Genomic DNA, 21,746 nt, shown 5'->3' on the forward strand with positions numbered 1-21,746 from the left:
AGCAGACAATTGACAGTAATTTAGCAACAGTGTATGCTGATTTATTATTTTTGAATTTATTTTTTTTGTACAGACTTTTGGAAAACTAAAGTGAACCATATATATGGCTTTCATGTATATGAATGCAGAGTTTGAAAAGTATAGTGAAGTTTCATGTCTGCAATTTTTTTTTCTGTTACAGGAATTTTTCTTTTAATTTTAAATTTGCTATTAAGCGATCTGGTTTTTAAATATCTCGAAACGGGACGTCTACCAAGGTAGAAGGGAGCGGGTGAGAATTTCCAGTTCTGGGATTTGTAAAAACACTAAAGAAAGACTAAATGGTATAGTTATCAAACTTCTAAAGAGTAAAAGTGGAGGTATTGTCCATAGCAAACAATCAGATTCTAGCGAACAGCCCCAGGTCTGTCTGATCTGCTCCCATAGAGCCTACCAGACCACCACTATTCACTATTTTCAACTCTGGGGTTGATGGTGTTCATCCTCTTGTGCTGCATGCCTATGGCCTGACAAACCAGAAAAGGTGGGGGACTGAGGAGAGTTGGAGGGTTTTTTAACAACAGAATGTAGTATTATACCTTCAGTTTGAACCATTAAAACTCTGAGCACCTCTGCATGTCTGCTTAAATCAAGTTCAGTTACTGACCCCCTGCTGACTTCTACTCCTACTGCATCACCTGCCTGTCATGTTCCCATCATCAGGTGTTCACTGATCATGTACAGCTGAAGGATTTTTCTTGATACTTTGTCAAGGCAGCATGGCAGGACATTAGTTACGAGTTCCTTTACATGTACACATAGCTTACACTGTTCTCTATATTACGTGTAGGGTTTTTTTTTTTTTTTATTATTACCCCTCCATACTCCCTGGACCATGACTGATCACATGCAGAGACTGTACTATGTAAGAGCAGTAATAGAGCTATTGCTGTCTGATAAAGAGAATGTTTAGTTGTGTGTGAGCGCTCACCATAAGGAATATAGATGTATGTCCTTGTATAGACTTTTTGTAAGCCGACTTAGACCTTGTGATTCTCACCAGGCGATTCTCACCAGGCGTTGCCGTATTTTTCTATCTTTCTACACACCCAGTGTATTTTGCCCATAGAGGTGCCAGACCCACCCCTGCCACTAAACCACACCTCCAAACTGTTGCACTGTTAATATTACTAATGAGTGACAGAAGGGTTATGGAAGACGTTAAGAGACAGACACATAAGTACTGCCATTTATACACGTTGTTATGCATATTGAACTTGAACATCAGTCATCCCCCGCCCTGCCATGCTTGTAATTTGATAATTTGTTTATGGTAAAAGTGTACTTCCAGTACTTCTGATCCCAGTGCTTTGTAAAGTGAAAGTAATTTCACACATGAACTTGGAAGAGCGTAATTTCTCTTGTGGGATGCAGTTAATTATAGTCCGCACATACCATTAAATGACAAATGATAGTTTTATATTAAGCTTTTCAATATATTAGGGTTTCAGGTCTTCTCTCAAAATTTTAATTACTTTAGTTTCCTGAGATCTATTGTGCAGCAGACCTAATCACCAGTTTGGTTCCTTTGAGGTTGTTTGATCTTTTCAAAGTTGCTCTGTTGTCAATGGGATGTGCCTGCAAATGTAAGATTTACTTCATTATGATTTATTTTTTCTATGGAACTAAATGGTAATTTAATTGTCTACACACGGGTGCTGTTCTGTGGAAGACAAAATGCATATTTAATCAGTGTTCTAGCTTGCATCACAATGTAAAGACTGTGTGCCACCTAGCCTTCCCTATGGGTCTCATGCTAATTTCATTATTAAGGTGAAAGCGAAATAATGAAATGAAGAGCTTGCATACATTTTATATTAAGGCAATTTCCCATATTTACTCCACAGGTAAATAAATGTAATAAAAAGTCACCATTAAAACCCAAACTTAAGTTTTGGTTTTTTTATTTCACATACTGTATATTGCCCCCCCAAAAACGAGTATGCTGTTGCTTAAATTTACCATTTATGTAACAGGATTGTGAAAGAGCAAGCTAGGTAATAGGATCCTAGAGGAATGTATTAAGGTAACTGATGCTTAAAATGTTCGTTGCCCTCATTTAGGGAGAATGTTCTTTGGTGGAGGACGATATACATACTTGGGTCTTGCGAAAAGTTTGTGCTAATTTGTATTACTTATTTTATCAAATGTTTTATCTAGGTTGTTTTGAATTTTGTCCTGGCTACATCATATACCTGATCAGATAGCATATGCATAATTTTGACCAATTTACAGATAACAGGCATTAAGCATTGCAATTACAATTATGCTTATAGAGCCATATGACAGACGCTTCTAAATATCTAATTTTTTTGTGTGACTGGCAGAGTGTTCCAGAAATGTGGAGTCCAATAGGAGTAGATGAAGCACCCAGAAACCTTCTTGAATTTAGAGACCAGTAGTAGGATTCGGAGTGTAGATTTGTAAGCTGAAGTAAAAATCTCGTTCAAAGCGTAAATTGGGTGTAATGCACTTAGCAAGTTTAGTCATTGCCTCAAATAACATGTATTATGGTTTAACAGTGTTTAGGAATAGTTTTGTTTTAAGTCACCAATTGTTCCGGCTTACAGTAATCAGATTGCAGTACTTTTTTTTTTTTTTTTTTTTTGAGCCTGAGAAAGTTATGAAATTTTGTGCATACAAAACTGTATCTGCGTACTTTTGGAAGGAAACTGGTTTACAGACTGTGCGAGGGTCATTAATATAATGGAAAACAGCAATTGCCCTAGAAGAGAGACTTGAAGTACCCCATAATTATCATCTAAGTTTTGAAGTCCGAGATTGACACCCTAGTATTTTCCTGATGCATAGGAATTAAACCACATAAGCAAATTTTATTGTTCAAGGAAAAGAACATGTGTGTAATAGTAGTATGTTTCAGAGTGTCAAAAGTTTTTGCAAAATCTAGGAAAAAAGTGCCAGTCATCAGAATTTAATTGCAGATTTTTAATATAGTGGTTGATGTGGAATAGGTAGAGCCAGATTAACAAAACAGAATTCCTTGGTCTGTTTCAAAGTTGCAGATTGGGAATACATTTTAGATGCCTTAGATTAATATAGGAAGAATAATTTTTCCTGACAAATATTAGTGCTCATAGCACTGTTAAAGTGAAGCATGTGTTTCTACCACTTCAAAAGGAGCTGAATTGTATATTGCAAAAATATTAGAAATTAAGCCAGCGCCATCATTCTGTGATCCCTTTTGTAGGAGCTCTTTCTCACCAGAGTTACTACTTGAGGTTTACAGTTTGACTTTAAATCAAACTGTAGACAAGGGCTACAAGGTGGGGAAAGTTTTGTGTATTTCGGACATTCAAACATCTGCATATACAAAGCCATGGAGGTTACACTCATGATCAACCACTGCGTATTGTGTCATCAAATTGTATTTCTCTATTCAGCTGTTGCACGGTTCTTTGTGTAGAATTTCACAGCTACCCAGTTTCGATCTTTTAGTGCTGACTGTTCAGCCATTATGCATTTGAAGCAATTGTGCTTTGCGGGCAACCAGCATGTTTGCGTCATGTGCTTCCTCCACAGCTTAGATCTCATCTGTCTCAGGTGTTTCTCTGCTCTTCTTTATGACCTGAACAGAAGCAGAGTGATCCATTACCAATCTGCGAAAAGCAGAGAAGGCAACATGTTTTTGCATAACAAAACTGTGTGCCATACTAACCTGTGGAAGCCTTGCTTGGCCACAGGTCCCATGTTGCCAAGTCCCCACACAGTCTCCCTTCTGACGTGGAAGTGTTGACCGAATGCTTAACTACTTGTCTCACTTTTACAGGGAATTGCTCATCATCCGACCTGTAACTGTAGCTGGACTGGTTCTAAAAAGAAACTGATATGTAAATGAATGAGGTACAAGTCAAAACCATACATCAGATACAAGATTTCCAACTTATCGTCTGAATCAATGTCCATCTCGTCCAAATTCTTGCCTTTGAATTCCGGTAGTCTACCACTCTCGAGAACCATTAAGTTTGCTGATCTCAGCATTTTCGCTTATACCTCCTTGGAGGCGGTATTACTGCCTGTACACCCTGAGGTTGTGCCCAAGGATGTCTGCCAGTTGATTCTACTTTGTTTGTCGTTCAGGTTGAGAACATTTGAAAGAGTGGCAACATGCTATCAAAGCTTTGTGGAAGACCAGTGTGAGGGTTTGTAGCCTCATCTTCAGGCAAAAAGGCATATGCAATCGGAGCCTCTGAAGTGTGGCAAGGCAGCTTGTTTGGCAAACATATAGACACTTTGGGTACATTCTTCACACTTCTCTGCAAGAAGTTCCATTGAATCTTGCATTGCAGGTGTCGGCAGAATCTGAACTTTTTTTCCTCATTTTCCCCAGATTTAAATTCATGTGAAGTGCTGGCAGAGCTTCCTCTCCAGCTCGGAAAATGCTAGGGCAACATATTTGTTGAGATCTGAAGTTTCTCCTGAAGAGAAGGTAGTCAACAGCATCTTGGAAATTTCCCCTTCCCTTTTGATTGAACAAGTTCACCTTTGCCAGGGTGACTCTTGCAAGCTTTGCCTAGTTGTTAAGCATACGCTCGGTGGATAAACTGCTTTGGTGCGCTTGCTGGCTGTCATAGAGATACAAATACATCTTTATCACATCTTTAGTGAAAGGTAAGAGCTAAGGCATGTTCCACTTCGACGCCTTAAGAGTTTTCAAGGTAGCTGTTAGGAAGATCTGTGAAGCAAGTTTATCTTAAGTTGCCTGCATTCTCAACCCCAGCAGTGCAGCATTCCACAATGCTCAATATCTTTTACAAGTCATACCTCAACTTCAGTGTCAGTGAGTGTGTCTATAAATGTGTCTGTCTTCTCCTCATAGCCAGCTGCCAGCTTCACAGAATCTACTACGTGCAGAAAGTTCAATGGGATGATAAAGTCTTCCAGCCTCTCCAAAGAATTGCTCTTCTGGCATGTAACAGTAGCCTGCCCATTTCTCTAAGCTTCTGACGGACCTACTTGTGTTTGCCAACGTCTGAACCGACCCATCTCCTGTTTTGACTGACAAAAATGTTATCTGGGGTCATGTTGCTCAAGAGCTTCCAAAACCCACCATTGATGTCAGGTGGAACAGGCTGAGCATAGGGACACAGAGACTGCACTCTGTTTTTGCCAGTTTTAGGTTTGCTGCCATTTTGGTTTAGCTTACATCTCTGTATATGTCGTCACAGGTATTTTCTTCCAAATGACCCTTGGCAGGCTGCACAGTGCATGAATCATTCGGCAACCATTTCTTTGTTTGGAAGTTTGCATGGTATCCGAACACCACATCTTATCCTTTATCACCTTAGCGTTGTGTGCAAAGTTGCCTCTATTCTGAAGTTGTGCCAATTGCATGCACTTTTCTTTTGAGTGCTTGGGAATTTTTATGGCATAGGCTGCTTCAGTCTCATTACGGTGAACATGCGACGTATGCTGGGTTATTTTTGAGAGGGGCTTCTTGCAGTACAGGCAGTCTTGCTTTTTGTCATACACCCTGGAGCTATCACTGTTTTTGGACAGTGTTTGGGCAGCTCATCATCTTCTGGCCTTCTGTGTTTAAAACACCGCTATCGGGTCCAGAATCGTTGTGCCTCCTTGGTTCAGACACCCCAGTGGCAGTGGAACAATTCTTCTCTGAAGTGTCTGGGGCATACTTATCACCACTGTTCTTCGGGCTATAGTCTGAGCCACAGCTGGACTGTTTATTACCCGATTGTCCCCACTTTACTTTCAGCAGGAGACGGATACGACAGTGTCTTATCCCTTGTCTGGTGTAGGGCAGGAAAGCTGCAATCTCCTTCACTTCTGGGAAGTTGACAGACATACGTATGTTCCACTGACCTCTAGTGTTGGTGTGCACACTTTTGGACCGACAAAAATGACTCACGGGGGGGGGGGGGGACATATGAGATTTTTATACCGAGGATATTAGCAAGGTCCCCTGCATTAGTTGAATCTTGGTGGCCAGCAACTGAAACATTAAGGCAAAAATTATAGGAGCAGCACGGTGGCTTAATGGTTAACACTTCTGCCTCACAGCACTGGGGTCATGAGTTCAATTCCCGACCATGGCCTTATCTGTGTGGAATTTTTATGTTCTCCCCGTGTTTGCGTGGCTTTCCTCCAGATGCTCTAGTTTCCTCCCACACTCCAAAAAACATACTAGTAGGTTAATTGGCTGCTATCAAAATTTACCGTAGTGTTTTTCTCTCCCTCTCCCTCCCACCCTCCTGTAAGCTCCAATCGGGCAGGGACAGATGTGAATGAGTTCTCTGTACAGCACTGCGAAATCAGTGGCGCTATATAGATGATGATGATGATAGGAGAGATGGCACAACCTTGCCTGGTGCATTTTTTAATGGGGAGGAAACGCATCCATTTACCAGGACTGAAGCTGGAACTTTTATATTAAGAGGAAATACCAGCTGCAAATTTACCATGGAAGCCATATGCTGACAGAACTCTCATGAAAAGCAATCAATGTGATTTAAAGCTTTTTCAGCATTGAATACCAAAATTAGAGATGGGAGTTTTGATCACGTTGATATGATGAATTAGATCAATTGTTTTTCTAGTATTATCCGTGTGGGACAAAGTAAAGTGGGGACAATAGAGCTTGAAAAAAGGACTTTGTGAAGTCCTATTTAAAGTTATTTTTTGCCATTTTCCCCTCACTTCTGAACTACAATCAATCTTTATTTTACATTTGTCATGCAACACACATGATCCTTTTTCATTGCCATGTCGATATGCAGGATTCCCTTCATATTACTCATGCTTTCAACCTCATTTTGCAGGATGTAAGCAATCGTGTTTAGTGCATTATTTGGACATTAAGAAAGTATTAAAGATGAATGGCAAAATATTTCATCTTTGTGATTGTTACTATAAAGATCGAATGTTTTTGCATCCTTTAATAATCCTAAAACTCTCTTCCATATTTTTTATTTAAGTGGTGTTATATTTTAAGAAACCTTCACTCCTCTAATTATCTCTGGGTGAAAAGAAATATTGCAGTGCTCTTGTTTTAAAAGTATATTTTCCCTTGTTAGCGCCCATATTGATATCTGTACATGGTTTGCTACTGTTGTTGATGCTCTCGACAAATTGTGTCCATAGTCATTCAGGGGTGATTTAATGACTGGACCAGTTCAGTGGATTATTTAACCTATTCTTACCCTACAAAGTCCCCCCAAGCATGACAAATGTTGTACTCTGTTCTGTCAACAGTGTGTGTGTGTGTGTGTGTGTGTGTATGTATATATATATATATATATATATATATATATATATATATATATATATATATATATATATATATATATATATATATTATATAATTTTATATATAATTTTTTTTTTTCTTTAAGAAACTGACAATGTCAGCCAACTTGCAAAATAGCCTACATCTGATTTGTCACCTTTAATGAGTAGGGTACACTATAAGCTTTATTACATATAGAGAGAGGTATAATATTTGTTTGTAGAAACTACTAATTGTGCAGCAGAGTTTAAAATGCATGTGCTTCATAAATACAGGGCATTAACTTTTCATATTTTTAGAAACCACATAATATTTACTTCCATTTTTCTTCATTTGCATAAGTGATTGCTTTTACAACCTTAGTTTTGACATTCTACCAAATCATTATTCTTGATTCTTATTGCAGTTATTTTTTCAGCTGTTCCATGGGATCAAAACATGTGTTGGAATTATTTATTTATTTTTTCAAAGCAGCATCTGACTCTTGTTTTCTAGCTAGGGGATATTTTGTCCTATTTAATATTCCTGTATTTGAAGTATAGATTTTCTTCCAAATCATGAATGTTTCATAAGACAAACAATTGAATTTTTTTTTAGATCAGACTTTAAATGCAAAGCATGAATCTGATAATACGAAAATTCAGTCACTTCCATGATCAGATAATGCTCCCAAAAGAAAACCCATCACACAACCTTGATCTGCAGTGTTTAAAAAAAGTGATTTGAATTATCTAGGTGTTTGTATGAGCTTCTATGTTTGCCAATTAAAATTTTTGTACAGCATGGGTTTGGATGTGCTGCTAATACTGCTTAAATCAAAGAAAAGACTATTGCACCAAACATTGAAGCTGTAACTAATTCAGTGTTTATTAATGTGCTGCTTTTTGGTGTTGTTCATAGAAAATTGGCACAGAAAATGTTTTTGGTTTTTTTCGGTTAGCGCATTTTTTGTGCTGTAATCATATACAGCTAAATACCTGATTGTATAACTATTTGCACATCTTGCCATTTGTGCTCAGTATGTTCATTTTTAGAAGAGGAGGAAATTCTCTAGCTCGGCAGAATTCTAGATGTTTGTTTCCTGGGAATGCCATGCACATTCTATTCTGACCTCATTTGCTTCCAGTGAGATGATGATACGCTGACCAATGAGCTCAATAATGGCCTATTTATGGAGATAAAATTGTGCTGTTACACTTGTCATGAAGATCTAAGGGTTTAATCACTTTATATTGATAATCTGACTATCAGTCAGTAAGTACATCCAGGTTATAAGAACAGACATCACATTTTTGTCTCCAAACCTAACTGTAATCAGTTTGCAATAATACTACCTGGACTCAGACCCAGTGATCCCATATGCATTTTTTGTTGTGGTTACCATTGATCAGCAAGACTATACTTGTTACATTTCTGAAAAAATAGCCTAACTGAAGGATATAAAGTGTTACCCATTAAATTCAACTAAGCAAAAAAGTTATGCTAATATCAAAATAGCAGTAGTCAATGCAAAAATATGAAATAAAAAGTTTGCCTCAATACTGGAGTTGAAATATGAGCCCTTTGTGCATTTTCACATTTTTATTGTGAATATTGATGAACTGGTTCGGCTTTTGCTGAGGACATTTCTATCCTCCTAGGTATTCACATATTGGCAATTTAAGTTATTAAGTAGCATGCTGGTGGGTATATGATGTTTTTGGAATGCTAAGGAAACATGAATTTCCCTTAATGGCAATTTTCTATTCCATCCAGCACAGTGTTCCCATTATGGCAATATTTCATTATTACATTTTGGTTTTGTAAAATATCTTCTGAAAATTCTAGGAAATTGTTTATTAATGGCAATGGACCACCTGGCCTTAGGACAGTAGCTGCCATCTTTCAAATCACATGTCTAATAGCACTATTATTTCTACACATATTCTACACATTTTTCTTTAATTACTCCACTAGTTTTGCTCCCCAGGCTCCAGTCTTCTCCCAATTGTTTCTCTATGATGTTGCTTTTTGCTGCGAGTTCTATTTCTATCTTATAAAAAATGTACTGTGTGACATATTCCTGTTTTTCCTTAATTTATGGATCAGATCAGTGGAGTTCTTTATCAGGGATAAGTATGAAAGGAAGAAATACTATGACAAAAATGCTGCAACCACTATAAACGTAAGTATCTTCTGTATTTATATGCTCTGTACCCCTGTGTTTTTTTTATTTAATGCAGTTTTAAAAAGGCATTTGTATATATGTTAGCATGCACAATAAAATGCTAGGATTTTAGTTTATAAACTTTGAGTATTGTTTATTGGTATAATCTGGTTGTTAATAGCATGATGGGTATTGTAGTGCTCCAATGGCTTCTGAGGCAGTCTTGCATTTGACCTTTATGGATTCTGTGGCTCAGCAGTAAAAAGCGCTCCTGGAAATTATAAATTCTTGACAGCTATGTGTAGGTTATTAAACTATAAAAATGTAGCAGCAGGTTCATATTCTTAACTGAAAATCTGTATTGTTAAAGCCCAAACAATGTAACAAAATCATAACTGACGTGTATTAATGTATTTTTGAACCAGAGTAGGTATAGTCCACTTTCTGGGCAAACAAATTAAATTGAACTATAAGAGACCCATTGTGTTTTCTAAATAACATACCCGAACCTAAGAAGTCAATAAGTGGAGTAAATTGCTTCCTCAGAAGTGATTTGTGCACTTATCCCTCCCCTAATTTTACTATCCGATCCGACGATTGATCAATATCATAAGAGGGCTTTACCGTTTTGTCTTGTGTTTTTTGTTTTTTTTATAAATTTCATCTCAGAATATTCAGCACATTTGTAATTTTTTTTCAAGCAACGGCAGAGATTGTTAAACTAATGGAAGTCAAGGACAGACTGGTCTGAAGGGCAGGGAGGAGCATCTGACCCCCAAGCTGGTCCCATAGTGTGCTACCTTGGGATGGGTCACTAGGCCAACGGCATTTATTTTCCTGATAGGGTGCTGAATCGAGTCTTGCCTCCTGGGCTATAATTTGCCATCACTTCCTTGATGGAAGTCAATATATTGTACCCTCCCTTTTCTTTTTTTTACCTACATAAAATGTCTAATACAGGAACTATTTTTTTTTTTTTTTTTTTCTTCAGTGTTAAGCTCATTTGCCTAGCAATGTATGTATAACAGGGATACATTATTGAATATAGATAGATCTATCTATATATCTCTAGAGGACTCATTCCTCTAGAACAGGGCTGCGGAGCTTCTGCGTCATGCGCCGTGGGCTAAGACAGTCAGCCAGATATCACCCAAACCACCCTTGGGGGAGAAACCGGATTAGGATTTTAGTTTATTATCTTAGATAAAAAGTTGAGAATATTATATATATATATATATATTTATTTATTTCTGCGTATGCTCAGTGCACAGACACCTCACGGATATTACATATGGGTAAATGTAAGAATGTAGTGATATATTCTGCTTTAGCTAGCTGCAAGAAACATGATTTATTTTTGTTTGTTTACACTTATTTTCTTACATAACCAAATTAACTTACTGCATCATTAGTTATGCTGTAAAAAAATAAAAACTAAACACTGCATTGAGTCGCTCTAATATCCAGATATGGTTTCTATGAAGAGCTGTTGGTTACGATGCGCATTTTGATATCCCTGACCATGAATAATAGAAGACTACTAGAGCACATCTGATTTCTGAAGTCTAATACAGGAATATGTAGGAATCTGAGTCCTGACCCCGAGTAATTTAATTTTAATGCTTTTAAAATTGAATCTCCCATTTAAAAATAAGTAAATAGATTAGTATATGATGTATATCATGGTACTGGTCACATGCATAGCTTTCTCCTTATTTTTATTTTTTCATTTAGTCGCTTTAAACTGATGACATAATACTAGTTCAGGAAGCTACAGAGAGCTGTTTTATACTTGTTTGTCTATCTCCATATTAACGTGGGGCAGATCTAGAGTTCTCTTTTTATCAATAAATTACCGACAAGGAGGTGTAAGCAGGTGTGTATGTATATGTGTGTGTGTGTATATGTATGTATGTATGTGTGTGTATGTGTATATATATATATATATATATATATATATATATATATATATATATATATATATATATATATATATATATATATATATATATATAGTGTGTGTGTATAGATAGAGATATATCTATCTCTTTCTCCCAGTGTTCTTGTCATATCTCTCTCCTACTGCTATCCTCCTCCCCACTTACCTCTTGACAGTCCGTTCTATCACTTCACTGTGTACTCTACTTCTATACTGCTCAGAGAGGAAGTGAGAAAATATGAATACACTTCCCCTCTGAGCATACTTTATTAATGCATTAGAATGCCTTCCGGTGCACCTGACATTCTGGGGTATTAATCTAATTTTACTGTTTTGGTCAAAAGCAGCTTTCTACTTTCATGAGAACATGTCAAAACAAAGAATCACTCTGGTGCACAACAATCTGTATCAGTGGATAAGCAATAGACCTATTAGACAGTCATATTACACATCTTATATTCAAAATGGGATCAAGGATCTCACTTTATATGATTTTATTATATAGGATTCTAGTTTTATAAATAAAGTATTTCACATCAACCAATAGATCTAGAAAACATGGACAATCCAAATCTCCCAATAATGCTTATAGCTAAAATACATCACAGTCCCAGGAATTAAGTTATCATAAGTGTAAGAAGTCCCTCTAGTTCATTTTTCCTCCATGCAATGTTTAAATAAGTTCATGAATCAAAAGTAATTCCAGCAATTCTCAAAAGCCACAATAGCATATTATTAAAAATAATAGAACCAATAATATTAAAATTGGATGCTATGTCTTAAAAGTTCTTGCCTATCAGTATATAGTTCCTATTAATAAAGCCTTCACTGGTTTAAAGCATTTGTCCCAGTCTCTCCTCTGTATCATACACACAGCAGCATTCACAGTGGAATGCATTTTGCTTCCAGTTTGCTCCTTTTTTTTTTTTTTTTTTAACACGGATGTCCAGATACTGAGAGTCCAAATACATCCCAACATGTTTCAGACGACTACCATCCGATCTAATGAACCCATCTTACAGGGAACTTCATGAGTGTGAATCCTCCGATCTGCCTGATGTCTATTGCAAGTGTTCAGACACTGCTACAAGGCGACGGTGCTGCAGTCAGATTAGCCCCATGGATGTGAAAATATTAGAGACTAATCTGGAACGAAAGGCTGGTGTAGGGGGGTTTTGCTAGGGGATCTGCCCCTGATATTCTATAAAATTACCAAAGTGAAATATCGTTCTCTAAAGATAACTAATTCTGAAAAATAGATTTTCAATGTGTTACTTTGTTAATAAAGAAATAGTCACTTCCATGGGACATCATGTTTGCTCACAACATAGAAACTTATCTGGACTTTAATAGAAACCTGTTCTCATATATCCTATTAGTACAGGTTCAACCATGTAAGAATCAAAGTGAGCCGCTTGTAAAATACCTCAACAGAACAGGAACAGTAAATGTCGGGACAGATCTAAAGCTTTATTTAGTCTTCTACTCTTCTTTTTTTTTTTTTTTTTTTTTTTTTTTTCCTTTTCCATTTAATCTTTTTTAAAGGAAGCAGAAGTTTATAAAGGGAAAGATTGGGTCTTGTCCAATTGTGCATTTTACATTTGTTTTTGTGAAAGTACTCCACTCTAAAAAGATTAAAAACCCATACAAAATGTAAGAAAGTGAGGGTTGTTGAAAAAAATGATTAGATAGAGAGAGAGATATATATATATATATTTTTTTTTTCTCTCTCTATCTATCTTTGGTAACCAGCAGAAATGTTTGTTAAACATTGGGGCAGTTGCTACTTTTTACTATTTTATTTTTTCTGGTTTTGAAAGTTCTTTTCAGTAAAAAGATTGAAATATAAGAATAGCACATTCCATTCAGGTTGACCAAATAGGTTTGACTATATACTCGCACGTATTTACAGTGTGACTGCTCTATTGCTGTTTAAATATCGACATTGTAACTGTTGACTTTACTAGTTGTTGACAGTCACAATCAGGGGCGGATTGGCCATTACCTTTACCGGGAAGCTCCCCGGGAGGCCGCTAGCCTAACGAGGCTGCCTTCTATTTTTTTTGTGGGTCACCTGGCGCGGTTGGAAGGAGGGCAACAATTACAAAATTGGTGGTCAGTGGTAAGCACCAGGCAGCCTCACGCATCGCAAGGCTGCCTGGTGCTGCAGCACTGTCCACCGATCAGACAGGAAGCAGGAAGTATTCACTTCCTGTCTGTCTGATCAGGTCTGTGGAGCAACACTGCAGAGCGCGCCGGCCCTGATACTTAAGGTAAGTGAGAGGGGGCTACATATGGGAAAACTATATGTGAGGGGGCTACATATGGGAAAACTATATGTGAGGGGGCTACATATGGGAAAACTATATGTGAGGGGGGCTACATATGGGAAAACTATATGTGAGGGGGGCTACATATGGGAAAACTATATGTGAGGGGGGCTACATATGGGAAAACTATATGTGAGGGGGGCTACATATGGGAAAACTATATGTGAGGGGGGCTACATATGGGAAAACTATATGTGAGGGGGGCTACATATGGGAAAACTATATGTGAGGGGGGCTACATATGGGAAAACTATATGTGAGGGGGGCTACATATGGGAAAACTATATGCGAGGGGGGCTACATATGGGAAAACTATATGCGAGGGGGGCTATATCTGGGAAAACTATATGCGAGGGGGGGCTATATCTGGGAAAACTATATGCGAGGGGGGGCTATATCTGGGAAAACTATATGCGAGGGGGGGCTATATCTGGGAAAACTATATGCGAGGGGGGGCTATATCTGGGAAAACTGTATGCGAGGGGGGGCTATATCTGGGAAAACTGTATGCGAGGGGGGGCTATATCTGGGAAAACTGTATGCGAGGGGGGGCTATATCTGGGAAAACTGTATGCGAGGGGGGGCTATATCTGGGAAAACTGTATGCGAGGGGGGGCTATATCTGGGAAAACTGTATGCGAGGGGGGGCTATATCTGGGAAAACTGTATGCGAGGGGGGGCTATATCTGGGAAAACTGTATGCGAGGGGGTTGCATCTAGAAAAACTATATATGAGGGGGCTACAGCTTTTTTCCTGCATTGCTTTAGAAATGACCCACTGTGTATTAAGTAATCATATCTAGGTTTTACTAAATGTTTCCCCAACCAAATTCCAAGTTCTAAATCCCGCCTACTTTTGTGTTGGCCCCACCTACATTTAAGTTGGCCCCGCCCACATGAGGCCACTTCAATAATTTTTTCCAGGGCCACTTTAAGTTCCCAATCCGCCCCTGGTCACAATGTCGCCATTTTAGCCATGCAGACACACTCTACTTGTAGACATTTTGGTGTCAGCAGTCTGGCTGTCGGCAGGTTCAACGTTGACGGGATTGACTACTTCCCCATTTCAAATCCTCACTGGACCATGGGCCGTGGGACTCTGGTTGCCATAGTAGTCTATTACAAATCAATTATAGCAACCTAAAGAAACAGACCAAGAAAAATGGTAAATACCAACATTCTTCTTGTAGCCTGCAGCAGTGATTTATGTTAACAAAAAACAAACCACCTAAGTTTTTCATGGGATTGTTTCTTTAAATTCCAAGGAATTTTACAGATTGAGGCTGTGTATGGTATGAGGTGATTTCACAAATAATCCAAGGCAGCAAGTCCCTGTAATGTGATTTTTTATTTTTTTTACCACCTCATCCCATTCCTTTAATGTATGTAATTTAATTGTTATTTTTACTGAACAGAGAGCACAATTTCCTATCACGTAAGCATTGCAGTTTCCTGTGTTGATTCAATGCTGTAGGGTTTTTTTTTTTGTCCATTTTTGTTTTATTATGATTGTGATTATTTTTATGCAAATTTAGACAGTTACTGTGAGTCCAACTTTCTTATGGTATGTTTAAGTAATATTTTAATTCATAAACTTGGTTTATTTTAAGTTGGGCCTTGGGCTTATAGCATGTGCAAATTCATGTTCATTTTAAAGCTTGTGTTAATTAAAAAGCACTCCAACGGAGGATTTTTTGTAAATGTTTTTCTAGGTATCGTATCACAAGGGCAACATGCATGCAGCAGAATCTACATGCATGTAATGTAGTAATAGGCTGTTGACCTTAGCAGACAAGTTGCACTTGTAGCACTAGTATACTCTTAACCCAATGTAACACGCAGCAGGTATTATCCTGAGGTCATACTATGTTCATCAATGTTTTACCAGTATTTGGTAGTGCTCAGAAAAAAATACTATAATATTACAAGGTATAATTGTAATGTTAAATACATATTCCAGCTTTCCAAGAATTTAATTTCATGCACCTTGCTATGTCCCAACTCTTTTTCACCCCAGTATATTTTGTAGGGTTGTCAACAGCACATGAAATGCACAACAGGTAGAAAAGAGATGTCCACACATAGGCATCACTGACATAGCTGCACTTTAGTTATAAACATTTCATATTGGCAAAGTATTTTTACCAGAAATACATTGTTGCCTCATTTAAAAGTATGTCCTATAAACATCCTGGTTACTGACTGAAGTATTAAACATTATGAGCAAAATCCTACTTCTAATGCATGGGGACAGAAGTTTTGAAAGACAGGTGACTGTGTGAAGCAGACTGGCCAGATTCCATATTATATTTAAGCTCCTTTAGTTGGCTTCTGAAACTAGATCTTAGTTGATGAGTGCTACAAACTAGAGGGGTAAGAAGTCTGTTCAGGTAATTTGGTTATTTCTCGAGAAAGCTGAAGGATGAACAGACATATTGTGATTGGTTTTGTAGTAGCCACGATACAAAATGTCACATTGAGAGTATTAATAGCTGTAAGGCAGATAGTGGCAGAGAGCAGAGCTAAACCTATAGTGGAAAATAATCTATTATGTGGAAAGCTAGGCAGAGGTGGGTGGTATCTGAAATAGGGGCTTCATGGTGGTTCAGGTAAGCCAGTTGAACAAAGTAGACATAAAGTCTGATTATCTCAGACAGCAAGCTTGGTATCATGCATAGTCATGTGGAAATTGCTTCTTCTAAACCACCCCGCAATAGATGGGGGTTTTAGGGTATCTCCAATGGACAGGAATTATTGTTTGGGCGGCATTGTTTAGATCATTGATGGGCAACAGGTGGCCCTCTGAGCCTTCATCTGCGGCCCCCACCTACTTTCTGCTTTGTCAGATTTGTTTGTTTTTGCTTGTAGCATCTTTTTAAAATGTCATTTAATATGTTGTGACTGACAGGTGTGTCTCTTTCTTTGATTTAAATATATTGTTTTTAACTTTCTGAGAGTATGGGTACCTGACGCGGGGAAGACGGTATCACAGATAGGCAAAGTCAAAAAAACAGGCAAAGGATTGGCCCAGACAGCGAAATACGCAGTCGGGGTCACAAGCAATAGGGTCAGTCCAGACCGCAATTGAGTGGTCAGGTCACAGGCAGAGGTCCAAAACCGAGAATCCGAGTGGAGCAGAATATACACAAGGTTTACAGACAACAACCCTAGCAAGGACATACGATGAACTGCTTCCGATTACTAGCAGAGTCAGTCTTATAAACGCAGTAGAACAGGTGCAGGTGCTGATTAGGGAAAGGGGTTAACTCCTGCTGGTGAAGTGGAATGTTCAGTGGTAAGACAGCAGCACCTCTGGTGGGAAAAGAGGTACTGCAAGCCAGATACAGAAATGGCATTGTTCTAACATACCCTTTGCAGATAGGCGCTGCGGAAGGCAAAGTAGCAACCACATAAAAGATGCTGCAGTGCAGCCGGTGGCAGATCATGACACTGAAAGTCAAAGGATTGGAGAAAGTAAAATAGTTGGAGACGAAGCTAAGGTCAAAAGGATTGGAGAAATTAGAATCGTGGTGTACAGTCAAACAAAAAAGTCGTCTGCAAAAGTAAAGAAATCCAAAACAAAACTTTGCTCCTGCAAATGTTTGTAGCCTTTATAAAGTCCCTCAATTTTACCAAACAGGTGAGAGAAATTTCTCTGACTTGACCTTTTTATTAAAGGGCTGACTGCAGAGTAAAGAAAACTCTGCAGTAGTCCAGGTGAGGTGACTAATGAGATTGCTGTTCTTAGAAGATTAATTGCATGAATTGAGAGAAGGTATTTGTAGCTGTCATTGTGAATAGTTTTCTCACAGCTGTCATGTAGAAGCTAGTATTGTGAATACTCACAATAGCTAGGAAAACTGTATTTTTAGCAGTTTCACAACTCTTCTAGACTGTCTTTTCAGGCATTTAGTGCTTAAAGAGGGAGGCTGGGACAGCAAACAAACACAATGTCACTCCCTAAACCGAACCGCTGAGGTCTAGAAACTTACTGTTAGGGTAATTTTACTTTACCTTTATCAAGTCCCTTCAGATATCAGTGAGATAAGATGCTGGTTAACCAGGAGATCAATAATCAAGACACAGACATGCCAATGTCAAGATAGAACTGAGCTGTGCTCATTTATTAGTGGGCTACATTTATACATGAAAAAGCGTTTGATCTGGTTATAGGATAGAAACACATGATTGATATTTTCCTGAGTAAATATAAATTTTCTGACAAAGCTAGCTAGTTCTCTTCATGTCACTTTTATGGGTTCTAATTATCAACTTTGCTGGCGCCAGTACTCCCAATCCCATCATTCGTTATCCCATGTCCTAGGCCTCCATCCGGGGTTTTTGAGATAGTTCAAGGCTGGAGCTGGTGAGTACGCTGAATGTGTTTTTAAGGCAAATACCAACACTTTTAACTCCTTCACATATTACCATTATCGCTGAGGACCCTAGAAATCCTTTCACATTACCATTCAGAAGTGTTGGGTTCATGTTGTAGTCAGCAAAGGCTACAACATAGAATTTAAGTGCTTTAAGGGACCAATTGTCAAGGCTTGATCTCCATCCTCTCCTCTGAATTTACAGATGATAAAAGCAGGGCTCCTGTTCCTTTAAACCAGGAAGGCATTGTTTTTCATTCTGAGATTTTCTGGTATAGAAATCATTGAGTATCTTTAAGACCAGGATGGTTTTAAAACCTCACAATCGGTTTGTATACACAAGACATTTCCAAATGAAGTCAGTGAACTTCATTCTCGAAAGGAAAGGGACATTTTCTTTCCCTACTCCATGGCAGCCCTTACAATGGCTTAATACCCTGATCAGCTACTGTAAACAAGAAAAGATTTGTCCCACCTGGACCTTATATAAGGCAGCTCCTTCTCCTTCTCAGTGTCTTTTGCTGTCTCAGCGTGTGTAGGAAAGGACAGGGTAGTGTAGTGGTTTTTGTTTTTGTTTTTTATTTTATCCGAGAAAGCTTACCTATTAGAGGTTTCTGGCTTTCCTCTCTGCTGACTGCTGAGTGTGCAGTACCAGTGGGGCAGGTGTGGGGCGAGAGTTTCTCCTCTGGAAGTATTTGGTTTCCTGGCGGGCACGCACGGAGGATGCATGCGCAGTGCCCTGCAGGTTTGCAGGCAGCACTATTTTTCATCCAACTCACCTGTCAGGATGGAGACAGATTAGATAATTATTCTGCTAAAGGGCTCACTATGATGTCAAGGCAGGCACCTTTTTGGGCACCTGAAGCCCATTATATGAGGCTCAGTGTTTGCTTGGTGATTGTATGCTGCAGAACCTAGCAGCTATCTGGACAAGTGCACTATGAACCAGGAGCCCGCCCCAAAAAAGCTGAAGGACACCCCAAGGTAAGCCCTTAGAGTGGGGTTTTTTGTGTACTTTTAGGATAGGCTACTTACTTTTTGGTTTTTATTCATTGGGACAGTAACAAGGTCCCAAGAAAAGCTCCAACTTGCTGACATCAGAGGGTATGTAATTGCTCTGGAAAAAGATGAAAACATTGATGAAGTGAAAGTGACATTCCTCCATCCAACTGGTCCATCACCATCTTTTTCATACCCAAACAAACCGGATGTTTTATGGATTACTATGATAGATGTTTTGTGTAAGGTGAATCTGTTAACTCCAACAGGTCGAATGTACACCCTTTCTGAAATGGAAATACTAAAACAAATGAAGCCTTCAGCCAGTTCCAACCAATCAAGCAGCACCATCCATCCAGAGCAGCAGCACCAAGTGGTAATGATCTGTAGTAAGCGTTCTTAAAATATGAGACACACAAAATTATCACATGTAAATATTTCAGTATTTCCCCTGACATCCAAAAATGGCAATCTCTAGTAAATAATGTTATGGGCCTTGAACGCTACATGTACAAGGTTAGAAATGACAGCCCTAAGTATTATCAGATTTGTGGTACCAGCGAAACCATAAGTATTATGGTTTCACTGGTACAACTTGCAAGTATAGAATACATTCTGAGAGACGAGGAAGTTTATGTACCTCCTGACTAGTATATCCACAGGCTTCTCTTTCTGGGTCCCTGGTTAGAATTGTCCTGTACAACCGCCTATTTATGTGTTATCCTGAGCTATATTAATAAATGTACAAAAATTCTGTTTTATATGCTTTGTTAGTTTATCTACTGACTATTATGTCAGCCCTTTCATTAATAATTGTTTCTATCCTATAGTTAACCATTTACATAACTTGTTACTATATTTTTAACCTGGATAACGAATATGTAAATTCATTGATTGGATTAGCAAATGCTTGTTAGCATAACATATATAAGTTATTTTTTTTGTTTTGTTCTAATTTTTGTTTGTGTTCTAAAAATCTTCCAATAAGAAAACATTTTTGGAATCATGTGTTTAAGTATTAACATACTGTCATTGTACATAATATGCATCAAAGTGATTGTTTAAGGAGATAAATTAAACAAAATTTGAGATGTCTTTCAAAAAATAAAACACATGGATTTTTCAGAAAATCCAAATTTGGATTTTGAAAATTTAAACACTGTTATATATTGTATGAAAGCCCATAAAAGCGGTTTAAAATGACCTTGCCCAACTGTCTAGCTCAATCAGGTGAGCTGCAAATGCAATTTTTTGAAATGTTAAAAGCAAATTTTTCGCTAAAAAAATTGCAGCTTTAAAGGTGTATAACTTCAAAACCAGTGTACATATTGGCCTAAGATTTGGGGGAGGGGTTTCTTTACACCCATGGCAGCATACATTACACTAAATTTCATTACAATCTGAAATGGTCAGTTTGTAACCCTGTGTTGATTTGGTGTGGAATGACCCATCTAGCCCTTAATCTCTAGTGTTATGGATCAAACTTCACATGATGTCATTTACTGGCTGTTATTCAGGAACTCCATACCAACATCTCTCTTGTCCCTACACCTGGAATTCTCCTTTACAATGATTTGAAACTTGTGTGGTTGGGGGGGTGGGAAGAATGTATGGGAATCGTGTTGCTCTTATTAACCTGCGGAGAGAGAGAGAAGAATGAGTATGTAATATACAATATTCTCTCACCTAATCCTTTATACCCAGGCATCCCCGTGGATACGACCCAGAGCTATTTTCGGTGTTTCCACATTTGTCTAGTAGAGAATCCATGTACTCCTCCTATAATTTCTAATCAGTACTGGCCTCCAAGTGTTAATATATCAAAATGCTTCTCTAACTACCACTGTTTTAAAACTATTACCATGTTTTATTCTTATGGACTTTGACCTACCCCTTATTCCTGGTGAATAATAAATATCAAGTATACCTTTAAAATCTTTACTGTTTAGCAATAAAAAAGATGTATGGTTGTATTATATAGAAATGATAATCGTAACTTAGATTGTACTGTTAGGATTTTAAGAATCCCAAAATGTTATACTACCACTCCAATATAAGTTCTGCAGACGTTTATGACTTGCCCATCATATAGTGTTGCAGCAGTTCCAATGGCCTTTATCAGCTCTTGGGTCAACTTCGTGTTATAGCCTTGCCAGTATAAATATGTTAATGTTATGATCTATCCTAATATATAAATTAGTTTAGGCAAAATAGATTTCAGCATATCACTGTGTAAGCAAACAAGGGGTTACTGTATTTTGATGACTAAAACAGATGTCTGAATTAATTACTCAGATACTCTGTTATCACACAGGATCAATTAATCCTTTTTTTATTTTCAATAAATATATTCCTTATAGGAAACAATGAATCAAAGCAATTAGTCTTTGTATACATTTGTAAGCTCTGAAGGTACTAAGAAAGATAACATGTTAATGACCTATACAAGCCCCATAAGGAGCCTTTAGGGATGATCGATTTCACCTAGGAATCCATATAACCATGTTTAGTGTGACTGTAGTTATTCCCTGTGTTTTGTTTCATATTTTTTTATTTTAAGAAACTGTTTTGCGTTTATATTTCTGTACGTCCATTTCTCACTTTTTTTTCCAACAACAATTGTGACTGTCTGTCATATTAAATCCCATTAGCTGAT

The 21,746-nt window shown here is 37.9% G+C and overlaps 1 protein-coding gene across 2 annotated transcripts in view; it reads left to right on the forward strand.

The window, feature by feature from the left end:
• SMAP1 (small ArfGAP 1) overlaps positions 1 to 21,746 on the forward strand; it is a 217,649-nt gene that overhangs the window by 77,702 nt on the left and 118,201 nt on the right. For both annotated transcript variants that reach the window (XM_075202595.1, XM_075202596.1), the window contains exon 4: positions 9,389 to 9,464. In XM_075202595.1, the coding sequence (XP_075058696.1) occupies positions 9,389 to 9,464 (76 nt within the window). The remainder of the gene's footprint in view (positions 1 to 9,388; positions 9,465 to 21,746) is intronic.

The sequence above is a fragment of the Mixophyes fleayi genome, chromosome 3, assembly GCF_038048845.1.
Source record: "Mixophyes fleayi isolate aMixFle1 chromosome 3, aMixFle1.hap1, whole genome shotgun sequence".
Classification (NCBI taxonomy): domain Eukaryota; kingdom Metazoa; phylum Chordata; class Amphibia; order Anura; family Limnodynastidae; genus Mixophyes; species Mixophyes fleayi.